A 17,831-nucleotide genomic window follows, 5' to 3' on the forward strand; every position below is an offset into this window, starting at 1 on the left:
CTAGCACTCGTTTTTTGTTTTTTCTTTACTGGCTCAACAGCAACGCGATTAGCTTGTAGGTCACTGCCGTCTCCTCTAGAACATTCTCCCGTTTGCTCTTCAAGATGGCACACCTTTTCAGTTGTTTCTGGAGCCACTGTCTCAGTCTGTCGTTTTTTGGAGAAGAACCTTTCAATGCTACTGGTAGTTGGTCTATTCATTTTTCAATACCGATATTATTCTGAATAAAACTTTTAAACAGCAGCAACTGGGCTCAACATATCTGAGCTGCAGCACTGTTATAAAGCCCGCACTAGGGGGCGTTCGTGATGTGGCTGTTAAAACAACACTGTTTTTGTGAGCCTGTGAAAAATATATTTATTTTAATTATTTATTAATTTATTTTTGAGCGACCCATCTTTTTGGCTCACGACCCATCCAGGGGTCGCGAAAAACACTGATCTACAGCTTCAGAAACCATTTAGAATATGTAAATATGTGAAAGTGTAGATGTGTGAATGTACGAAGGTGTAAATGTGTGGACGTGTGAATGCGTGTGATGAGTTTTACCTTCATCACTGTCCTCACTCTCTCCCAGGATTCCAGAAAATTCACACTGAGCATGTTCAGAAACAACAACCTGACACACACACACAGTGGTTACTGTGTGGAGGAGGTTTAGGTGAAGGAGGTGGAGGAGGTAGAGGTTGAGGTGAAGGAGGTGGAGGAGTTGGTGAAGGTGGTGGAGGTGAAGGAGGAAGAGGTGGTGTTGAAGGTGAAAATGAAGGTACAAAACAAAACAAAGACAGGTAACTATGGAAACGACAAAATCAAGGAAATGAAACGAGGAAACGACAGAGACAAATAGACCAGACTAAGCAATATGACAGGGAAACATTGGAGGCGAAATAACAAGACTTACAGGAAAGAAACGACATGAGTGGGAATTGAAAGGAAACAAAATGACATGACTAGGAAACACTATGAAACGAAATGACATGACTAGGAAACACAACGACTTGACTTGGAGTAGGAAAAAAACAACACAACATGACTTGGAAACTAAACGAAACGACTTGACTGGGAAAGACAACGACTTGACTCAGGAGTAGGAAAGAAACAACACGACATGACTTGGAAACTAAACGAAATGAATGACCGATACACAGAAGTGACAGAAGGGAGCTTAAATACATGAATAGACGAGACACACCTGAAACAGATAACGAGGACGGCGGACAAAGAGGCGGAAACAAAGGCGGGACAAGGGCGGAGACATGGACAACAACAAACAGAGCATGGGAAAACAGACATGACAGGACGAGGGCATGACATCCGGAGTGTAAAACTAGAGTCACGCTGAGTTCATCATCATCACCATATATAGAGAGAAAGTGGGAAGAGAGAGAGAGAGAGAGAGAGAGAGAGGCAGGTCTTACCACAGTTTATACTTTAATTAGAGAATTAAGAAGATAGTTTGTGTGGATTCCCCTTTATCATTTATAAAGTACAAAAATATACTTTGGAGGAAACCGGAGCACCCGGAGGAAACCCATGCAAACACGAGGAGAACACACCAACTCCTCACAGATAGTCACCCAGAGTGGCAATCGAACCCACAACCTCAAGGCCCCTGGAGCTTTGTGACTGCGACACTACCTGCCGGCCACCATGCCGCCTAAAAAAATATATGACTTGTTTTAATTATAATCAAAGACTAACCAGATGAATGTACACGCAGTTGTATATCTAAACACACTGCCCTCACCCATACAGCCGTGCTCAGTCACTCTCTCTCTCTCTCTCACACACACACACACATCTACCTCTGTTACTGTGCATTTAAGACTGTAATATGTTAATGATATGTAAATCAGCTGTCATTGACAGGGCTGAGGCACTGCTTATAACTTCGGCGTGGGCAGAGCTAACCTGCTGTAAATATTGATATTTAGTGACATAACAAAAGAAGCACAGTGTTTTGAAACTTTAACAATGTTTGTGCTTCATCTTTTAGTTAACCCTTTAATGGCGTTGGTGCACATGGTTTTCATGGAGAGAGAGAGAGAGAGAGAGAGAGAGAGAGAGAGAGAGAGAGAGAGGTAGAGGTAGAGGGAAAGAGAGAGAGAGAAAAACCAGAGGTTCAGTAGCAGCACGGGTCACAGGACACAGAAAGGTACACATTGTTGTATTACACACACACACAGCACGTACAGTCCATTGTTAAGATGATGTGGTAGGAAGGAACTGAGGTCTCATGTGCACACACAAACACACTAAAAAAAAAAGCGCAATCAATGTGTCCCACACCCAAAACACATACTTGTACACACTGACACACAGGTGTGTGTTTCTCATTGTTGTGTTCAGAAGAAAGGCGTAACCCTTGCAACTGTGTAGGGATCTTGTATAGCCTATGGGGTTGGCTCTGTGACGAGTCAACTGAGAAGTATATATCGACCTTAGTGTCTCACACAGAGGCCTTTGGAGACGTTTGGAAACATTCATTATCTGTAACAGCTTATCCAATTCTGGGTCGCGGTGGGTCCAGAGCCTACCTGGAATCATTGGGCGCAAGGTGTGGAATACACCCTGGAGGGGGCGCCAGTCCTTCACAGGGCAACACAGACACACACACACACACACATTCACTCACACCTATGGACACTTTGGAGTCACCAATCAACCTACCAACATGTGTTTTTGAACCGTGCGAGGAAACCGGAGCACCCAGAGGAAACCCACGCGGACACGGGGAGAACACACCAACTCCTCACAGACAGTCACCCGGAGCAGGAATCGAACCCACAACCTCCAGATCCCTGGAGCTGTGTGACTGCGACACTACCTGCTGCGCCACCGTGCCGCATAAAAAATATATGACTTGTTTTGATTATAATCAAAGACCAGAGCCTACCTGGAATCATTAGGCGCAAGGCAGGGAATACACCCTGGAGGGGGCGCCAGTCCTTCACAGGGCAACACAGACACACACTCATACCTATGGACACTTTGGAGTCACCAATCAACCTACCAACGTGTGTTTTTGGACCGTGGGAGGAAACCCAGGCGGACACGGGGAGAACACACCAACTCCTCACAGACAGTCACCTGGAGCAGGAATCGAACCCAAAACCTCCAGATCCCTGGAGCTGTGTGACTGCGACACTACCTGCTGTGCCACCATGCCGCCCTCGTTTGGAAACATAAACACCAAACCCCTTTAAGGACCACAGACAGAGAGAGATCTAAAGGTGCAGCAGATTATTGTTTATTCACATTACACATCAAAGTGCAACAGTTCAGGCTGTAAGTTACAGAGCAGAAGGAGTTACTGATTTATTGATTACTCCGATCAAACACAGAAGGAAATTTACAAAGTTTAAATATAAAAACTCTTTTATTGAATAGATTATTGTATTCTTCTTTTTCACCAGGAACATTAATGACAGGACAAAGTGTCCTGCTGGGGGACTGTCCCTCTTTAGAAAAACTACACAGCAACAAGAGACAGCAGCACTGTCCCCGGAGTCTGAGACAGAGAGAACACAGACATAGAAGACAGATTGGAGTCTGAGAAGGAGACATGATGGGGACACAGAGACAGTTTGGAGTCTGAGAGGGAGACAGGATGGGGACACAGAGACAGTTTGGAGTCTGAAGGGGAGACAGGAAGAGGACACAGAGACAGTTTGGGGTCTGAGTGGGAGGCAGGAGGCTTATGTTGCTAAAAGGTAACAGACACTAGCCCAGGAGCTAGCACACTGGACAAAATCAACACAGAGGAAAACATCTGTGACTGTTTCCTCACACTGTTAGCTGAGTGCTAATATGTGGGACAAAAGCTCTGTCACTCGTTAGCAACATTAGCCTTCAGAGCTATCGTCCACTGAGGACACACCATGCTAACTGTTAGCAAAGTAATAAAGAAACAACAGTGTGTAACTTGGCAGTGACTGCAACCCAGAATAATAAATTCTGATTTATTTGATGAATAACAGAAACTGTTTGGCCCTATTTTCCAAGTCTGACCCCAAACACAGAGTCTGAATAAACACAGAATGTCAGAAAAGATCTCACAGAAGGTCTTCGGTTAAGTGATCAGGAACTTTTGAGCAATTTCTTTTTCAACAGCAAGAACACACACAATAAAAACAACATCAAAACCATAATAATAATAATAATAATAATTTGAGGTTATTCAGTTGTAACAATCTGTTCTTTCTTTTGGCAACATTTTTATCAGCTTGAGCCTGTGACCTGAGTGCTAAAGGCTAATGTAGCACAGAGTCAGAAATAGAAAAGGATTGTCTTGTCGATATATTTGACTAGCATTCTTCAGCTGCTTTGGCCATTCTAGCTTTCTAAATCTCCATTTGAATTCTCCCAACTACTGCTAACACAGTGAAACCAGATCTTGATATGCTAGGAGATGATCACTAATGGTCCAGTTCAGTTCTTTTGCTAAAGGACATCTGGGCCTGCTAGCATGAGGTTGATGCTGTGTCTGAAATGACTGGAGTGCTGTTTACTAAGGCAGCATTCTGAAGGAGGGAGGTAGACAGGACAGACTGAATCGAATGTCTGTGGAAAATGCTATGTGCCAAGGTTCCTCAGTTTGGTTGATTTTTGTAGGCAGCCTAACAAGCATCCTTCACTGCCTTAGACACACAGCGGTGTGTCAGGACGGTCAACAGCAGCATTCATTAAAATATAGTGGGTTTTGAAGTTTGTCATATTTACCTGGAAAAAGACTTAATGGAAAATAAATTATGGGTTCAAAGATTACAAGAAACATGTACTTTTATCTCTAAATCAATCATTATTATAATTAATAATAATAATCCAGTGGGAGAAGACGAGGGAAGGCCATTACTCCGAGCTGAGAACATCAGCGTGGGAAGCCGAGGTCATTTTCCCCCACTCTACCACAGCCAGTCTTCACTTCTACCAACCAGTTTGAGGTGCTCAGCTCTTGGCTCTCACCTGTACCGGCACCGAAAGCAAAACAGAGTCTCAGGTACTAAAAGTAACGTAACTGTGTCCTGGACATTGCCAGGCGGCTTCCCTTGGCACTGCAGCAGAGTGAGGACTTCAGAACCGTCATTCTCCACATGGGGACAAATAACAACTCTGCCCGCTGCATCGAGGTCCTGAAGGAGCACTACCGCTCACTTCTGGATACCGCTCAGAAAAAGATGGACTCCAGAATCGTCATCTCCGGCCCCCCTACCCACCTACAGACAAGAATGTGAGGCGTACAGCAGGCTCTTCGCACTCCACTGCTGGCTCCGGGTTTGGTGTGGCACTGTCAGCGCGGACTACGTCGACCACTGGGAGTGTTTTTAGTCCTGCCCTCTACTGCCGGGATGGGCTTCACCCTAGTCACCTAGGTTCTGTAGTTCTCTCTGGTAACATCGAGGATGTTCTATGCCAGGCCTGACTTATCCCACCCACCCGCACACACCAGGCAGGTAGATTATGCAGTGAGCAGGTAAGTAATTTTAAGGATACACTTACAGATAATGGCCATTTGTCTGCCCATAGTAAGGAGGAAGATGTATCTACAATGCTTGCTCTCAGAAATATAAATATTTGTTACAGTATCAAGACTGTGTCTATGCCCCGAATCAAACTTTAACACAGAAAATATCAAACCGCATGCCCTAATAAGCTAATCATTATTAAACCATCAGAAATATCCATCAGTATCACACCCTCAGACCTAAAGCTTGGCCTACTCAATATAAGTCCAAAGCAGTCATTATACATGGATCAAATTATAATGGATCAGAAATTTTATGTTTCATGTCTTAGTGAAATCTGGGTTAGGAATGATGAATATTTAGCACTAAATCATAGCCCACAGGCTATATATATGTACACAGCCCCAGACTGACAGGCAAAGGTGGTGGATTATGTTTTATTTACAGAAATACTTTAGATATTAACCAAAAACATGGTTACAACTTCAATGCCTATGAAATGATGTACATTAACATAACTAGCCAAGCCACTAATAAGAACACATACTCCTTACTATATATTTACAGACCACGAGGGCCCTATTCAGAATTTGGTGAATTTGCTGCTAATTTAGCAGTGTCCTGTGATAAAGTAATAATTGTAGGAGGCTTTAACATTCATTTTGACAAAAGTGATGATCCACTAAAAAAGGCATTTACATCAATCAAGACTCAAAATGTATCAGGCTCTACACATTATTGTAATCTTACACTAGACATAGGTCTGACACTGGGCACTAAAATAAAAAACATAAATATACTATCCCAATCATCTGCACTATCAGACCACTATCTATTTTTATACAAACTGAGTTTAGTTTGTAAAATATGTACATGCCCACTTTACTAACTCTCACTAACCACTCACTAACCCCATCTACAGACCCTAAATTTACTGAAAACATCACAGATTTATTGACCTCAGTTAGTGGCCCATCAGACCCACTGGAGCTAGACAGACTAACTGACTATTTTGATAAAACACTTCAATCAACTTTAGATAGTGTAGCAGCATTTAAGCATATAAAAAGACGACAGTATTATGAAGAAACACGCACCTTAAAACAACCTGTAATGAAATTAGAGTGGAGGTGGTCAACTAAACTACAATCTTAAAGTACTCTTTAGTGCAATCTCTAAATTTACAAACAATCAGGTAGCTACTGATCCACAGATCCCAGCCAAAACATAGAAGAAAGATTAGAAGCCTTTGACCCACTTTCACAGTTAGAACTGGAGAAAATCATCTACTTGTCAAATTGTACAACATGCACACTTGATGCAATACCAACAAAACTATTTAAAGACGTTTTATCAGATATAATCAATCCCTTTTTAACAATCATAAATTTGTCCCTTAGACTGGGTCACATACCCAAAGCATTTAAACTAGCAGTTATTAAACCCCTGATCAACAAACCAAATCTTAATCCTAGTGTACTATCCAATTACAGACCTATCTCTAACTTGCCATTTATATCTAAGATCCTAGAAAATGTTGTGGCCCAACAACTTCGCTCATTTCTGCATAAGAATAACATATGAAAAATCTCAATGTGTTTTTAGGCCACACCATAGCACCAAAATGGCTCTAGTTAAGATAAAAATATTACCTTCTTCTCGCCTCTGATCAAGGCTGCATATTCACGCTGGTGCTACTTGACCTCAGTGCAGCTTTTTATTCAGCTTTTTAACTGATCATACTATTCTGCTAGAAAGACTAACTAACCTGGTTGGAATCACAGGGATGGCCCTATCATGGTTTAAGTCTTACCTTACAGATCGCCACAAATTTGTAAAAGTAAATAATGTCTCCTCTATTCACACAAAAATGAGATTTGGAATTCCCCAAGGCCCCATTTTAGGACCTTTATTATTCATATTATACATGCAGCCACTAGGCAGACTTATTAGCAGGCATGGCATTACCTTCCACAGTTATGCTGATGATACACAGATGGATGATGATATATCAGCCAAACCAGATGACAAACCAACTCTAAAGAAAATGGAGGACTGTGTAAAAGATGTGAAGCATTGGATGTCGTACAACTTCCTTCTACTAAACAGCAGAGGTTCTACTTTTAGGTCCAAAAGCTGCTATAAATAAGGTATCAGACAAAATTTTGCTGACTTCCCTGCTTCCTAGCTCATCAGCTAAAAATCTGGGTGTTGTAATTGACTCATATCTATCATTTGATCGGCATATAGGCAACATTACAAAAACAGCTTTCCTACATTGCTAAGTTAAGAAATGCCTTATTCCTGCCAGATGCAGAAAAATTAGTTAATGCTTTTATTACATCAAGAATAGATTACTGCAATGTGCTACTTTTAGAATGCTCCAGCAAAAACTTGAGTAAACTCTAGCTAATTCAAAATGCTGCAGCCAGGGTCCTCATTAAAACCAGAAAATTTGAACGTATCAGCCCAGTTTTATCCACACTTCACTGGCTTTCAGTTATTGATTACAAAATTGTTTTACATATAAATGCCTACCCGGTCTCACCCTTGAATACCTGCGAGACCTCATCATGCACTATGAACCACCAAGAATACGCAGATCTCAGGGCACTGGCCTCTTACTTGTCCCCAGCATTCATAAGACTTCAGCATGGGGAAAAGCTTTCTCCTACAAAGCCCATCAGCTCAGAACAGTCTTCCAGCTAGTGTTCGGGATGCAGACACAGTCAATATGTTTAAATCAAGGCTCAAGTAGCTTTTGGCAACTAACATCTTCTTCTAGTTTAAGGTTGTCGTTTCAGGAACTCATGGACATGGGGAATCATAGTAAACTCGGATAATGTGCTCTACGGTGCAGTACTCACAGATTCTCTTGTTGAGGATGGTGGAGCGGATGGATGTCACTGTCTGAGGATGCTCTAATGTCTGGGTTCCTTCTGATTTCCCTCCTTCCAGTCTGTTACAGTCAGATGAGTCAGACGCTCAAACTAACTGCTTTTGTTTACTGTTTTCTGCTGGTCTCTCCTGCGGTCCACACCAGACCAGCTGCTCACCTCCTGCTACTGCTGTCGGCCTCAGACCACTCACCATTACCCACCACCATCAATTACACTGAAGTAGAAATAGTCTCAGATTTGCAACACTCTGACTGATGCTTCTAGTCTGATGCACTGTTATTATGCTCCCAGATTGATGTCACTATTATTATTATTACTATTATAATGTAGCATAATGACACTTAATTGGTGATAATTTAAAATTCTATCAGTAATTTGATCAGAGGAGGATTGGGTCCGCCATGTGAGTCTAGGTTCCTCCCAGGTTTCTTCCTCCAGCCTCGAGGGAGTTTTTACTTGCCACTCTTGCCTTCAGCTTTGATTCAAATGATCTGTATTGATATTAATTATGTAAAGCTGCTTTGTGACAAAATCAGTTGTAAAACATGCTATATAAATACATTTGATTTGATTTGATAATAACGTTAATAAGCCTAGTTACTTTGGGAAGAGCAGTTAAAGAGCAAATAGTTGCAAATCACAGCCATTTCCTCCACTGAGAAGTCCTTTGCACTCCTCTTCATTCATACTGTAATTTTATTTCTGTTATAAACAGTAATGTATGTGTTGTTTATCACACGTAACGGCAGTCAGATTTCTGTATCCAAGGAACGTCGTAACATATTGCTGCCTTGGAAGCATGTCTCAGATGTGACTTCATTATGTATGCCTTCACATTCAAATGCTGCCTTCTGAAGCACTGAATAAGGAGACAGCACAGGCAGAAGGCAGAAAGGTTGCGGCCTTCTGCTTCAGACACAGTCAGAGTGAGGACAATTAGAGTGTTAAAGCAGCTGGAGCAGCAAATGTATCTCAGGGTCTGTTTCCGGGGGCTGGTGGTGGGGGCTAAGGTTAAGCATTGGGAACTGTGTGTAAGCACAAGCTGCGCTGAGAGAGGAAAAGCAGCACATTGTGTCCCTGTGGGATCCTGTGGGATCGTCCTGGTCCTGGAAAACCTCCCCAGTCCCAGGTTCACACTGAACACCAGCTTCTAAACTGAGTATGTGGAGGTTTGGTTGGTAGCTGATCTTTGCTGATTTTTGCTGAGTTTATGTTATGCAAAGCTAAGATAAGCTAAAATGAAAGGCTCAAATGGAATCTTTCAGAAAACAATAATAATAATGCTGATCCAAGCACTGGGGACCGCCTGGGGTTCTGGGGCAGCATGGTAAGGCCAATGAGGTCCAGCCTGGAGCAGCAAGGTCCGTTTTCAGGAGAACACCACTGTCCTTCTCACAGCACACTGGGTTTCAGTTTCCCACTTGGGCAGGAACTCCACAGTTCAGCAATGACAGTCCTATAATTGCAAGTCACTCTGCATAAGAGAGCTGCTTTGTGTGTGTGTTTGTGTTAATACATATCTTTATACATCTCTTGCAGTAGTTTGTGTGTGTGTGTGTGTGTTGAAGTGTATGTGTGTATTTAGTAAATGCCCCTGTAGATATCCTGAAGTAGTGTATGAGTAAATATATCTATAAGTGTGTATGTGTGTGTATAGATTTGTGTGTGTGTTTGTGTGAGTGTTAGTACATGTCCCTATAGATCTCCTGCAGGAGGGGGTGGAGGGAGGTCTCGGACTCTGTTTTCTTGATGTTCTGGACGAGTTGTGCATTCTCAGTGACCAGCTGACGAAGGTCTGCCATCTTCTGCAGCAGTTTGGGGAAAATGTAGCTGTTGTCCGAGTGTGTGCTGAGGAGGTGTTGGTTCAGAGCCTGAAGGATGTTGTCCTGAATCTCCTCCACCTGCTTCACATTCATCAAACCAGGACGGTCTTCAAACACACACGCACACATGCGGAGTCAATCACAGTCACCTCAGTGATGGAGCTCTATTCCTGTAGTACCTCTATCTGCTGTTACACTGTGTATAGTATATCATAATGTGTGTGTGTTTGTGTGTGTACCTCCACAGAGGATGATGGCGGCGACAAAGAGGGCCAGGTCACTGTCGTCCAGCTCGAGGGCATTAAATTTGACAGCAAACTCAAATTTGGGCTCCATGATATCACTGAATGGCTTCCGTAGGCTCCGCAGGAACTCCCTTGTCACAAAGCCCCGCCCATTCGCCACCAGCAGCCCATCTTTATTCATCAGCGATGGCAACATGGCAAAGAATGCCTCGTGGACCCCGTACTTCAACAGCGTCACCTGCAGGAGAACAGCAGAACTGCACCCTCACACACCTCTCACCTCTGCCCCGCCCACAACAGGATTTCATCTCAACATGGCTGTGACATCACATACTTGGGGCCCCACCCGTGTGTGTGTGTATGCACATGTGTGTGTGTGTGTGTATTTGTACCTGGTCATTGAGGTACAGGTCAGAGAAGCCTGGGATGCTCTTGGAGAACTCAGTGAGTTCTCGCACTGTCTCCACAGTGGTGCACTGACAGCGGTAGAAGACGTGAACTCCGATCTCTCTGTGAGGAGGGGCTCCGTTTACCAACTGGTTCCAGACCAAGCCATTCTCCGCCTGCCACAGAGACTCCATATCATAGATAATAAATGGCTTTGAGGGTGGGAGTGGGGGTGCAAGGGGGGCATGGAGAGAGAACAGAAAGAGTATTTATGAAACTCTCAAATGTTATTTCTGTTTAGTGTGTATTATGTATATCAAGTGATTGATTAGTAATTAGTGAAAGTGGTAAGAAATTGTTGATTATTGAGAGTTATTAGTGATTAATGACAGTGACTAGCGATTAGTGAGTGATAAATGATTAGCAATTGATTAGTGAGGGTGATCAGTGATTGGTGAGAGATTAGTAATTAGTAAGAGTGATTAGTGAGATTGATTAGTGATTAATGAGGGTGAGTGATTAATTAATCATTGGTTAGTGATTAATGAGGGTGATTAGTGAGAGTGGTTTAATGATTAGAGAGAGTGATTAGTGAGTGTGTTTAGTTAGAGTGATTAGTGATCACTGAGAGTAATTAGTGATTAGGGAGAGTGTGTGGTGTTGTAGCTGAATGAAGGCACCACCAGGACCCATGCATCAAGAAACACAGGTCGTCTTCTTATCCCAAAAACATTTTATTCCGGTGCTCAGTGAATTTTTAACGAAACAGAAAGAGATAAATCAAGACCAGCCAGTCTCGCCCCCCTTTTCTCTCACTTATGCTCTCTTAAGTAGCCACCCGCAACATGGATACTCCTCCCTTCTCTGGAGCGTACCATCCTGTGTCTACATAGAGGTAGTACAACCAAAGGGAATAAAAACATACAGTTATGCATATCACTACACCCAACCACGATAACATCATACATATATACACACACACACACACATTCCTATAAGCTCAACATTCACTGTTAACCGACCTATAATATTCTATTTTATTCCTTTACAGGAACTGCCACCGCAGGATCCCCTCTTCTAAGTAACAATCGATGTAAGTATCAACATGTTAAATAAAAGTATCAACACGGTAAATTATCTTATGTCCTGTGCATACATTTATTCCCAACTGCCTTCCTATAACCCAGAATTTTATTAATATTATGTGGAGTTAACATAATGTAGAGAGTGATGTGTCTTGTGCCTATACATCATCACATACCCCCCACCCTAAGCACGTCAGTCCTCTAAATGGTGCCACAAAAAGTTGGCCGTGATGTTTTGGGAACCCCTCCTGTACTGAACAGTAAATCTGAATGGCTGTAAAGAGAAATACCATCTAGTGATTCTTGCATAACTGTCTTTCATCTATTAGATAATATTTTAAAGAATTAAAGGCCCACTTAACTGCCTCTTTCTCTATGGTGGAATACCTGGTCTCCCTTGGGTATAACTTCCTACTATTGTACAGAATGGGCTTTTGTTCCTACCCTTGACCCTGTAACAACACAGCTCCTAGTCCTAAACCTGAAACATCAGTTTGCACAATGAAAGATATGCTGAAATCTGGTCTAATCAACACTGGTTCGGAGCACATACAGTTCTTGAGGTCCTGCAATGCACTTACATGCTCTGTTGTCCACTGTACTTTCAGAGGTCTGTCTTTCGTTTTGAGGTCTGTTAAAGTCCTGCTGGCAAAGTCAGGAATAAAGTGTACCATCCAACAAGCCCCAAGAATGATCTAGGTAGGAAACCACAGACTCAATGCTGCATTTAGTCAAACTGATCTTCAGGCCTGCTGCCACAGGTCTCTGCAGAACATCTGCTAGATGTTTAAGATGACTTTCCCAGGTTGTAGTATACACAACCATGTCATGAATGTTAGCTGCAGCATAGTAATCTGTACCTCACAAGACTCTGTCTATTAACCTCTAGAATGAAGCTGCCGCACTGTACAAACCAAAATTATGACTTTAATATGATATATCCCACTTGGTACGTGAAATGCCGTTAACTCAGGGTCAAGTGGAACTTGCCAATACCCTTTGCATAGATCGAGGGTGGTGAGATAGTTTGCTTTGTCCAACCTCTCAATCAACTCATCCACTCTGAGAATATGGACCAAAAGCGGAGAAAGTTCAGTTTGGAAAAATCCACACAAAATTGCAATCTTCTATCTTTCTTTGGCACCAGCACTACTGGACTGTACCATTCATTCAATGAGGGTTCAATGATGTCCATTTCCATCATTGCCTGCACTTCTTTGAGCTCCAGGGCCAGGCAAGCTGGTACTCTACAGCATGTTTGTCTGATCGGCTCAGTCTTTAGAAGTTGAGTCTTATGCTGGGCCAAGTTTGTCCTCCTAGGTTTGTTGCTGAAGAGGGACATTGGTAATATTTTTCTGATCTGATGCTGTTGACCATGTTTGAGGTGAGACGAGTCTGGTTGCACTGTTATTTATGCTTGGGAAACACTACTCTTGATGCTTCTCCTCCTCATCTATAGCTCTTATCCTCATATTGAGAGCTGCTGAGAGTTCTTTCTCATGCCATTTCCTTAGCATATTGATGTGGAAACTCTGAATTTGTTTCTTGCGGGCTGGCAGCAACAGTTCATAAGTGGTTTGATAAACCTTCCTCTTAACATGTCTATGGTCCTTGGCATTTCGTGAGCAAGCCCGTGTCTGTTGTTGGTAATAAAATGTGCGCTCTAGCGCCCGGCTTTAACTCGCGGTGTTGTTAAAATGTTCATTCATGCTGTATGCCTGGGGGTGGAAGGGCGAACTAATAATGCCCTTAATACCCATAAGGTTGTAGACTTCCTTTAATTGTTTAGATGTAAAGTTAGTCCCCTGATCCGTGAGGATTTCTCTAGGGATACCTACCTTTGATATTAACTGAATCAGTGCATTGACTATTTGCCTTGTTTTGACATTCCTAAGAGGAACAGCCTTGGGGTACCTAGTAGCAAAGTCACACGCTACCAAAATGTATCGGTTACCCTGCCTGCTTCTCACTAAGGGACTGACTATGTCCATAGCCATGCTGGAAAAAGATACTTCAATTATTGGCATGTGTCACGTCCTGTGTTTGTTTTCCTCACCATGTGCTTATTTAGCACATGGCTCTGTTTGTTGTTCTTGTCTCTGCCCTAGCATGCTGGAAAAAGATACTTCAATTATTGGCATGTGTCACGTCCTGTGTTTGTTTTCCTCACCATGTGCTTATTTAGCACATGGCTCTGTTTGTTGTTCTTGTCTCTGCCCTAGTCCAGCCTTAGCTTCGCTCTCTACTCAGTGTCTCCTTTGTAGTCCTGCCCTCTCGTTATCAGTCCCATGTGTTCCTTGTCAATGCTCTGTGTATATATAGTCCTTTTGTTTCAGTGATCCCTTGTCGGTTCTTGTGTGTGTAGATGTGTGTTTCTCTGTCTTTGTGTCTCCCATGTCTACCCCTGTTCACGTTTGTATGTCAAAGTCTTCTTGTCTGTTCCTGTTTCGTTCAAGTGGTTAGTGTGTGAACCTCCTTGCTCGTGTTTGTTTTGTTTTTGGTCCTGTTTAAATAAAATATTCCTTGCGTTTACGTCCGCCTCACTTGTCTGTCCTGCCCAAACGTAACAGAAGAACGGACCTTCAAAAAATGCACGTAGCGAGGAATCCGTTTGCTGGGTGTGTGATTAGGCGCACTCCGTTCCGTTCGGGTCCTGGCACTCCAGTGGGGTATGTTGTGGAGGCTAAGGTGTTCTCCACACCCAGCAAACAACAGAGTCGGCGGAAGCAGCATGCTGGATTCTCTCCCTTGCCGGAGGACTGCGTCTTCAAGTCTGGGGAGAATTTGGGGGGGCATTGAGGGTTGATGCTGTTAGCCTCAAACCTCAGGGCAGAAGAGGTGAGGGTAACGGGCGTATTTCATGAGGATCCTTGGTCAAGGGACTCGATGAACTTCCTCATGAAGAATGGACCTCTCGAACCCTCAACAGCTCCAGCACCTGCTCCTCGAGCAGCGCCTGCCCTTCGAGCAGCCCAAACCCCTGCCTCCATGGACGTCGTTGCAGGACCCCCTGCCTCCGTGGACGTCGTTGCAGGACCCCCTGCCTCCATGGACATTGTTACAGGACTGATTACTGCTGCTGCTCTCCAGCCGCTCCTGTTCCCATGAAAGTGGCACCCACTGCATCTGTTCCTATGCCAGCGGGGATCCCTGCCGCTCCTGAACCAGTGAAGGTGGTGATCCATGTCTTGGTTCCTGTCTCTGTCCACGTCCCTGCACCTGTCTGCTTTTGTCTCTGTCCCAGTCACCATGTTTGTCAGTCCCTGTGAACATCCTGGTCCCTGTTCCCCTGCCAAGTCTTGTCCTTATTAAAAATACTTATTTATCGAGTGGGATTATATATAAAATGATTAAATCAATGTAAATCAGTGACTTTAAGCTTTAATTTGGTACATTGACTTTGGACCTGTAGTACTTGAGGTATACTGACGGATATAACAATGAATGATTTTTTTATAGGCGTGAAAAGTGGTTTCAAAGCCTCGTCTTTCCTTTGCAACTCGGATATATATTATTGGGTAAAATTACTGCTTCTACTTCTGGTTTTGGGTTCATCTCTTGCATTTTTGTGCCTCTAACTTTCCCTTGACGGTTTTCTATTTTACTTTTCTTCTTTTTGGACTGGAAGTTTTATGCTTACTTCATTTTTCTATCTCTGGCCTCTTGTCATTACATAAACCTTGGCTGAATTAGGTTCACATTTTAACAGGTCAACTAAAATAGGAATATATCTGCCCAGAGATATATTTACTACGTTCTGCAGTATGGTAAATGTGTTCTTCCCCATGTGTGCATTTAACTTTAATACTTCCTGTGTATTGGACTTGCAATGGCTCTAAACATTGCTCCCATAGTCTGGCTGGCTCTTGTATCCACCAGAGCTTTAAAAGACATGCAGCCTATTTTTACTGAAGTTAGCACTTCTTCACTCTGAAAAAAATTCTCTTTACCGCTTGGTAAATGACATCAGCTGATTAGAACCAGTAAATATTTTAACCCAGTTAATAATAACCCATTGATACTAAAGCATTTCATTGGTGCTTATTCATTACTTTTATTAAAATCTCTGTTCGTTTCTTCACTATAAGCACCAAATTGACAATCCTGAGCATTACTTTACCATGGTGCTTTACTACTACCTTCTGCTCCCCCCAGACCGGACTGAATGTGTGGCCTTTGGTTTTCTCTGTTGGTCCTCAGCTGGAAATTGGCCTCAGTTGCCCTTGCTGTGACAAACACTTCTGCCAGTTCAACAGCTTGGATCAATGATGATGATCATTGCACTTCATCCATTTCTCATAGAGTCCTTTCAATCTGATGTAGAGTTCCCGTGGTGTTTCACCTGGCTGTACTTTATTGTCTCTGATCCTTCTTCTGTATGTTCCTCTGTTGATTTCATATTTTCTCAAAATGGCCTCATTAATGCATCCTCATTATCTATGGCCACATATGCTGTATGTGCATTGCTGTCGAAGTGGGACAAGATGTAATCTTCCTTAAGCTATTGTGCAGTTTGTGCAATATGTTTGAAGGTGGTTAGGTAATGCTCAAAGTCATCATTTTCTTTTAACATTGGCATTCATGGTGCTTACCATGTAAGCTGGTGAGATACCTCTGATCTACCGGAATTCATTGAGAGTGGCTACTGTGACACTGCTCTCAGGATTTTAACACTGGGAGCTCCCGCAACGGTCGCCTCTGTTTCTTAACATAAGTTTCCGAATTCATTCTGACCTTGTCGCACTTCATCAGAACAGAATCAGAATGGGTGCTCTTATGAAGCTCAGAAATAACTTGCTAGGTTGGTCAAGGCTACACCCTGTGCTGCTCATTGCTTGTGATGGTGAGTCTTGACTTTTGCTGGGCTCCTGTTTGTGTTCAGGCTACACAGTCTGTGCTATTGGTGTTTTCTTCTGAGGCATCTCTCTGTTCTCCCCTTTGTTTTCCACTTTGCCTCGACTTACTCTGTTGAAGGTTTCCTGCTGATTCTGTTGAATCGCTACTGCCTTCGTCAGGTGGAACTATAGAATGTTACCTGTTACCAATCTATCTTCAATCTTTTTACTGCTGAAATTACCACTGCAACTTTGTGGTGTTGTAGCTGAACACAGGCACCACCAGGACACATGCAGCAAGAAACACAGGGAAGCGGTCATCTTGTTATCCCCAAAAAAGTGCTCAGTGATTTTTTTAACGAAACACAATATATCGAAAACATGAAACATCCACATAAACGAACAAGACAAGTCTAAAAACAACTCTGAGGCTACTACCAGTCTCTTGGAATGGGATTATCATCAAATTCATACTCGTCCATGAAGTAACCCTTTTGGTGACAGCACTAGGTTCAACACCCGGCCGGTTTCTCCCCACTTTTCTCTCGCTTACGCTGCCTTAAGTAGCCACACACGCAGCCTGGATGCTCCTTCCTTCTCTGGAGCATACCATCCTGTTGCTACTGTGAGGAAGTATGACCAAAGAGAATAAAAACAAACAGTTAGTGCATTTCACTACACCCAACCGAGATGAAGTCATACATATATACACATTCCTATGAGCTCAACCTTCAATGTTAACTGACAGATTTTATTCAAATGGTTTACAGGAACTGCTGCCAGAGGATCCACCCCTTCTAGGAAACAACCCATGTAATATCAACATGTACCATTAAATTATCTTATGTCCTGTGCATACATTTATTCCCAACAAGATTCCTAGATCCCAGAATTTTGTTGATAAGGTGTGTGGTGCCTAGACATCATCACAGAGTGTTTATTAAGAGTGATTAGAGATTATTGACCACTAAGAGTAATAAGTGATAAGTGACAGTGATTATTGAGAGTGATAAGTAATTACTGAAGGTGATTCGTGAGAATGAGTAGTGATCACTCAGAGTAATTAGTGATTAGTGATTATTAAGGGTAAT

At 42.8% G+C, this 17,831-nt stretch overlaps 1 protein-coding gene across 1 annotated transcript in view; it reads right to left on the bottom strand.

Annotated features, from left to right (window-relative positions):
- Positions 1–3,279: 3,279 nt before the first annotated feature.
- pparda (peroxisome proliferator-activated receptor delta a) overlaps positions 3,280–17,831 on the bottom strand; it is a 28,949-nt gene continuing 14,397 nt past the window's right edge. The window contains exons 6-8 of the mRNA XM_066671218.1: positions 10,826–11,032; positions 10,428–10,671; positions 3,280–10,295 (exon numbers count right to left, since the gene is read on the bottom strand). Of these exons, the coding sequence (XP_066527315.1) occupies positions 10,048–10,295; positions 10,428–10,671; positions 10,826–11,032 (699 nt within the window). The 3' untranslated portion in view covers positions 3,280–10,047. The remainder of the gene's footprint in view (positions 10,296–10,427; positions 10,672–10,825; positions 11,033–17,831) is intronic.

This window comes from Hoplias malabaricus, chromosome 5, assembly GCF_029633855.1.
Source record: "Hoplias malabaricus isolate fHopMal1 chromosome 5, fHopMal1.hap1, whole genome shotgun sequence".
In the NCBI taxonomy this organism is placed as follows: Eukaryota; Metazoa; Chordata; class Actinopteri; order Characiformes; family Erythrinidae; genus Hoplias; species Hoplias malabaricus.